The sequence below is a fragment of the Gadus morhua genome, chromosome 15 (assembly GCF_902167405.1).
Source record: "Gadus morhua chromosome 15, gadMor3.0, whole genome shotgun sequence".
Lineage (NCBI taxonomy): Eukaryota > Metazoa > Chordata > Actinopteri > Gadiformes > Gadidae > Gadus > Gadus morhua.
In genome coordinates this window covers 3681385-3688651 of record NC_044062.1, presented here as the reverse complement: position 1 = coordinate 3688651, position 7267 = coordinate 3681385, and the positions used below count along the sequence as shown (strand labels likewise).

At 49.2% G+C, this 7267-nt stretch overlaps 1 protein-coding gene across 1 annotated transcript in view; it reads left to right on the top strand.

The window, feature by feature from the left end:
• Positions 1 to 5808, top strand: part of eys (eyes shut homolog) — a 130188-nt gene extending 124380 nt beyond the window's left edge. The window contains exons 48-51 of the mRNA XM_030379716.1: positions 2442 to 2604; positions 3555 to 3727; positions 3862 to 4023; positions 4292 to 5808. Coding sequence (XP_030235576.1) covers positions 2442 to 2604; positions 3555 to 3727; positions 3862 to 4023; positions 4292 to 5553 — 1760 coding nt within the window. The 3' untranslated portion in view covers positions 5554 to 5808. The remainder of the gene's footprint in view (positions 1 to 2441; positions 2605 to 3554; positions 3728 to 3861; positions 4024 to 4291) is intronic.
• The last annotated feature ends 1459 nt before the right edge of the window (positions 5809 to 7267 follow it).

The window sequence follows — 7267 nt, the reverse complement described above, 5'->3', positions numbered from 1 at the left end:
TGAGCTTTTAGTCGAGTAAAAAGCTGATGTGTTTTATTTGCTTTGATGGGCGTCTGGGTTTTGAACTCACCACGCTAATCGCTAATTAGGTTCCCACGTTCAGAAGCCGACGTTGGTTGTACTTTGATGCAGATAGTTCTGTGTTCTCATCAGAATTAACAACATATTTTTCTTACGTATTTGAGGGGGAAAAAAGATGGCGTTATCGGGAACCTGGGGAATTCCTTAAAGGCTTAATGGAAAAGTGTAATGAGGCGAGACGATATTTAACTTTGGTGGGGAATCACCCGCACCACCTTTAGACGTATTGTACCACAGTTAAAGCGCACGGAACCCACTGGGTTTAATGTAGCTTATTATTGCCTTCAACTCATTCAAAGACATCGGAAAATAATCACTTCATGTTCTAAACTTTAAACTCAAAAGAAAAAAACTGATTTCTAAACACACTTTAATTAAATAACACCGTCAATTGTCTTCCAACTTGCAAATATGGCAGTTAGCCCTCAAGCATAAGGGACTTACTGTGTTGAGAATATCAAGTTTGAGGAAAAAAGGATTTTTAATCAAAAGGTCTCATATTGAACTTCAATTTAATTATAATTTGACCCAACCAATCTTACTTAACATTCAAGTGCACTTCAAATGTAAGACACTGCACCACTTAGAAGCCCCTACACATAACCACGAAGTGAAGAGACGATAGACGTGGCGGCAGTCGAGCCAAGCTTCTCATGATGTAAGCTCTCATGTCTCAGAGGTTAGGGGTTCCAGCCCGACGGTGACCATTGTAGGGGTACCACACTATGTTTGCTCATTTACTTATTAGTAATTAAGCAGAAGTTGCCAGAGGAGAGTCCAGTGTAGTGGCGATTGTGTTCGACTCCCAGCAGAAAGGTTTGATTCCCTTCGTCACCTTATGTTTACACATTAAGCCTTTGGTGAAATCACTGAACCTGTACTCTATTGTACTATAGTTAATAATAGTACTAAATATAATTATATTGGTAATAATTATAGTTAGTATTAGTAATGACTACAAATATATAGTTAGTAACAGTAATAACTAGTTAGTTATACTCATAACTACAAGTATATTGTTAATAACGATAGTTAGTAATAGTAATAACTATAATAATGTAGGTAAAAACAATAGTTAGTAATAGTAATAACTATAAGTATATGGTTAACAACTACAGTTAGTAATAGTTATAACTATAGTTAGTTATTGTAATAACTAAAAGTATATTGGTAATAACTATATTTAGTAATAGTAATGACTATTTCCTGTTTCTCCCATTCCTTGCTATATATGTCTTGGCTGTGTTTCCCAGTCCCTTACCTTGTTTGTCAGGTCAACATCACCCGTACCAACCAACCGTACCCTCACTGTCTCCTACTCCTGCCATGCTCGTCAACAGTCGACCATATTTGCAGTTGTGCAAAGCCATCATCTTGATTGTGCCAAGTGCAGAGAGAGAGAGAGAGAGAGAGAGAGAGAGAGAGGGAGAGAGGGAGAGGGAGAGACAGGGAGACAGGGAGAGAGAGAGGGACGGAGAGAGAGAGAGAGAGAGAGAGAGAGAGAGAGAGAGAGAGAGAGAGAGAGAGAGAGGGGGAGAGGGACGGAGAGGGACGGAGAGAGAGAGGGAAGGAGAGAGGGAAGGAGAGGGAGAGAGAGAAAGAGAGGGACAAAGAGAGAGAGACGACAACACACCATGAATATTCATGAGTGAGCATGACATTTCCCCCTGCATCCTGTTTATGCCAATGACTAATGCGGCGCAGAGACGGGAGCGTACATGTGCACGCGGCGGCCCGGCGAGCTCTCGGACTCCAGCGCTGATAGAAAGCCCCTCTATTCTCCGCAGGTGCGAGCCAAAGCAAATGTTTTGCCTGGGAGATTGAATTATGAAGGAAGAAAGCAAATAGCACCAAGTAATTCCTTCCACTCTTCGTTTGTGGAGGCGGGGCTGGGATGGGGGGGGGGGGGGGGGGGGGGGGGGGGGGGGGGGGGGGCTTTAAAATGGGACAAACTAAGAACCCATTCAATCTTTAAAGCAATTAGTTTTTTTGTTTTTTGCTCGATAACATTAACGGAAGGAGCAGCTTCCTATACAGATGGTTATTGGATGATAATTGGCCGGGCTTAACAACAAAAAAACGATTCTGCCCCAAGAGCAGATTTACATAAAGACACTCTTGGAACACTGTATTGTTGGGCTCAGCTTTCTCATTATCACAACCTTTATTACGCTTAAGTTATGTAAAAGGATTCCTGATGCTTCAACGTGTGCAGCATTCTGTTTGTATTTCGGATCTCTGGAGTGAAAAAAAACCTCCAAAACCTCCTTCCCATGTCGACTCATGTGATCGTGCCGTATCGAGCAGAACCTCCGACCGACCGCCCCATCTCGTCTTTCTCCCCATTCTCCGTTTCAAAGGATGCATATTTGACGTGCAGTTCCGCACCAAGAGGGACAGGAAGTACCAGAGCCCGGGACGGCCTGCCTTCGGCCGCAGCGTGGGCCAGTGCGGCGTCACCCCCTGTCAGCTGGTCCGCTGCGACCACGGGGGTTCCTGCGTGGACTCGGGTTCCTCGGTGTAGTACGTATCCCCACCCGGGTCCCGGGACAGTAAGCCGTGCCCTGTGGTCGCCGCGTGACGGCCGTGCGAGGCGGACGGGTGTCTCGGTGTGTGTTGTTGTCTGTGTGAAGCCTGTTCAGTCTTCACACCGACTCGTTATCACGTGGAGCTGGCAGACACGTGTAGGCATGCTTAACGATGATTGATAACCACAGGATTTTTCCACACTGCTAATGCTCAATTTCTCTTCCACATTACCGAGCTCATTTTCACATTTATATGAATATATATATATATATATGTCATTCTATATGAATTCACAGTAAACACTTTTATATCAGACATTACTGTAACACTTGCCCACTTAGCAGCTGGCTTTATGTTATTTGATGCTCCTTGCTCGATTATTTGTGTGATACAGGTTTGGTTCTCGGGTTTGGATTAGGGTTTGGGTTAGGATTAGGGTTTGGGTTAGGATCAGGGTTAGGGTTAGGGTTTGGGTTAGGATTAGGGTTGTTAATGGTGGCGGTTGGTTCGAGGTTTTAGTGTTGGGGTTGGGGTTAGGGTTGCTATTGGTGGGGTTTGGTTTGAGGTTCTAGTGTTGGGGGTAGCATTAGGGTTCTTATTGGGGGGGGGGGATTTGAGGTACTAGTTTTTTGGTTGGGGGCTAGGGTCCCGGTTCTTATTGGGAGGGGTTTGGTTTTGAGGTTCAAATGTTTGGTTTAGGATTAGGTGCTCATACGGGTCGGGTGGCAGGGTTTACTTTTCTGGGTTCCGGAGTTTGGTTTTAAGGCACCGGTTTCCTGGTTAAAATACTCCCAGAATGCCATTCCCCACATGTTGTTCATCATGACCAACATGACCTCAGAAGCGGCTACCAGAAAGGCTTTTCCTGGCTCTTAGCCACAGTGTGTGTGCGTGTGTGTGCGTGCGTGTGTGCGTGTGTGTGCGCGTGTGTGTCTGCTCCACAGTTGCCAGTGTGCGGTGGGATGGAAAGGAGCCCTCTGCTCGGAGAGGCGCTCTGTGTGTGATGTGGAGCACAGGCCCCCGCCCCGGTGTGCCCGCGGCTCCGCATGCATCCCGCTCCCTAGCGGATACACGTGCCACTGCCCCCTGGGGGCGGCCGGGCTGTACTGCACCGAAGGTCGTCTTGTTTTGCCTCAACAAACTGAGACTCTTTCCCCCACTACTTTATTAAGCACCAAAAAAAAAACGAATGCGTAATATTTGTTGGTGTTTGATTGGTTCTATTGATTGCCTTTTTATCTCTTTCTCTAGCGATTGCAATCAGCGACCCATTCTTCAGCGGCAACCAGTCGTCGTGGATGTCGTTCGCCCCGATGAACCTCCGACACAGGACCGTCATAGAGCTGCAGTTCCAAACACTGTCACCAGAGGGCGTGCTCGTCTACGTGGCACAGCGTCTCAGCTCCAAAGCCGGTAGGTAGAATATTAAATACATAAATAGTTGTCTCCCTCGTTTGGATGCTGCTGTCCGGTGTATTAATTGATTATGAATCATCACCACCACAGTTAAGCATATTAATGGGAAGCAGGCCACTGATATGTATGCGGTACGTTACCAAGATAAGCAGCCATGTCAGCATCATTTACCATGACAACCGTTGTCATCATGACCCTCATTTGTCATCATTACACCAACCTGGGTTGTTGTTGTTTTTCTCCTCTGCGCGCGCCCCGTCCACAGGAGACTTCCTGTGCGTGTCCTTGACCGCGGGGCTGGTCGAGCTGCGCTACAACCTGGGGGACGCCACCCGCGTGCTGACCGCCGCGCAGCCGGTGGACCTCAGCGGGCGCACCTGGCACGCCGTGCGGGCGGGGCGGGTCGGGCGCCGCGGCTTCCTGAGCCTGGACGGGAAGGAGGCGCGGCCTCGGGACGGCGACGCCCCCCCGGGCACCATGACCACCCTGGACGTGACCACGGACGTCTTCGTCGGGGGCGTGTCCACGCCGAGCCAGGTGGCCCGGGACGCCACCCGGGACGGGGCCCTCACGGGCTTCACGGGCGGCGTGCGGCAGCTGGCGATCAACGACCGGGAGCTGCCGCTGACGGAGAGGGGCGCGCTGGACGGCGTCAACGTGGGCGACTGGGACGGCACGGCGTGCGGCTACGAGGTGTGCCGCAACGGCGGGAGCTGCCGGGCCACGGAGGAGGGGTCCTTCGCGTGCGCGTGCCCCTCCGCGTGGACGGGCGCCTTGTGCGAGCGGCCCGTGGCGTGCGAGGACCACCTGTGCCGACAGGGCTCCGTGTGCGCCCCCTCCCCCGACGGCGGCGGCGGCGGCGGTCGAGGCTCCTCCCCCTACGTCTGCCTCTGCCCCCTGGGGTGGGGGGGCCGACGCTGCGACCGGCGCCTCGCGGCCAACGCCACGCTGAGGTTCTCGGGGAACTCGTTCCTGCGCTACACCGACCCGCGGTTCCCGGCCCGGGACGCCCGTCGCACGCGGGTGTCCCTGGAGTTCGCGGCGGGACACCCCGACGGCGTGCTGCTGTGGGCGGGCGAGGCGGGGGACGAGGGCGGCGGCGGCGCCGACGCCGACGACGACTTCCTGGCCGTCGGGCTGGAGGGCGGACGCCTCAAGGTGGCCGTGAACCTCGGGGAGAGGCTGTCGGACCCCGTCGCCGCGGGCAACGCCACGGCGGCGTGCTGCGGGGCGTGGCGCCGGCTGGACGTGGCCCTGGACGGCACGGCGCTGCGGGTGCACCTGGACGGGGCGGCGGTGGCGTCGGAGGACGTGGACCCCTTTCAGCGCTACCTGGCCTTGAACCACGGGGGGCGCTTTTACTTTGGAGGCTTCGAGCCGCACCGGAGCGTGGCGGCCGCGACTTCCGGGCTGTTCTCCCGGGGGTTTGTGGGAAACCTGAGGAATGTTTACCTGTACGAGGACACGGAGCCGCTGGCGTTGGTCCAGGACGGCGAAGGTTTCAATGTGCAGGAAGGCGATCCGTGAGCCCCAGTGGTCGTGGTGTGATCCAGATGTCTCGGACGCCAGCCTTCCGAGTTGCACGTGTGACGTCATTTCCTGTCTCGGAGCACTTATAGCGTTCCAGTTCGTCTTTGTGATTGTGTCATGAAATTGGCTAGTCGTTGTTTATTGTTAGCTACATTAGCCTCAAACTCAACACAACTTTACGTTGTGTTGCACGCACAGCAAGCAAGACCGTACAATGCATCAATTGGTGTCCGGAATAAAGTAGCAATGTAATCAAGTGTGTAAGAGCATTTATGATCGACATTAAAATGACCAACGTGGTACAAATACAAAGAAAATAACTGTAGGGCCGAGCTCTCTGAGTGGCCAACGACGTGCGTCGCGACGTAGGTCGCATTGGTCGCGACGTAGGTCGCATTGGTCGCTGTGTGGGTCACTCGTCTGGCTGCTTTCAGTCGCTGTGGTCACTGGCTGGCTCGCTCAAAGTCTATATAATCAGTTGATTTGCATGTTTGCAACTTTTTTTTTGCGTCAGTTGAAGTAGGCTACCAGAAAGCCATGCTCTCTGGCGAAAGCTACTTGAAGCTCTTTAGTGCTAATATTGTTTTAATATTTTTCTATTTAAGTACAGTTTAAATTATGAAATCGTTGGTCTATCAGTATCAATAAAATATATTAGTTGTAATTTGGGGCGTATTCAAATGATGTATTTTATATATTATATATAGCCTATTTGTTTTGTTAAATGTCATTAAGCCTATAACGTATATTATGCACAAAGTTCTTCGTTACAGAGTGATAAACATAAATATAAGTGCAATAATATGAAGCCAATGCCACAGTGTTACAAGCGGTAGTCATGCTAGGTTAGCAATCATGAAGGCCAGTGTTCGATTCTCTCCACGGATGGTCATAGTTTTGCTCTTTTAGTCAAACTTATTGACGCAATCGGCCTCTTTCATTTTACAATTTTTGTATGTTTTAGTATGATGGTATGATAAATATACGACGTATTGACGGGCTGCAACGCCTGGCTGGTATCGGCTGGCTGGCTGCGACGACAGCCAAGGCTGGCCGCTGTCTGCCGCTGGCTGCGGCTGGCAGCTGGCTCTGGCAGGCTGACCGACTAGGTCGCGACAATAAAAGCGTTGCGACCCTTTTGGCGGCAAATAGGTCGCAACCAATCAGAGGTATTGCTGAATGAGCGACCTGTGGCAGCCAGCCATTGTCACCATGGCTGCTACCATAACCAAAAGCCTATATGTTATCAGTTAACATCTCATTGAACAGAATAAATATACGTGCGTCAGTATAATAAAAAATAATAATATATACCTAGCTTAGATATTGATAGACCAATAGGCCTTTTTATAATATATATAAATAAATAGGCCTATTGGTTTATCCATCTATATTTAATTAATATTGAATTAACTTTGCAATACAGTGATGTTTACAATATTTATATTGATTACATTGTATAGCCTATTGGTTTGATAAATGTCAAAGACTAATAAAATATCCTATGAAGAAAGTTATAGTGTAATATACTTTGATATAAGTGTAACAAAACAAATAAAAACTCTAATTCACAGACCCAATACCGTAAAAAAAAGAGTAAAAATAAATATATAATGTGCCACGAATCATGATAGTCAAGTATTCAAATGTATAAACCAAAGAACAAAATATGAAAATTGAAATTAAAGTTAAAATTTTCTAAAAAGAAAAG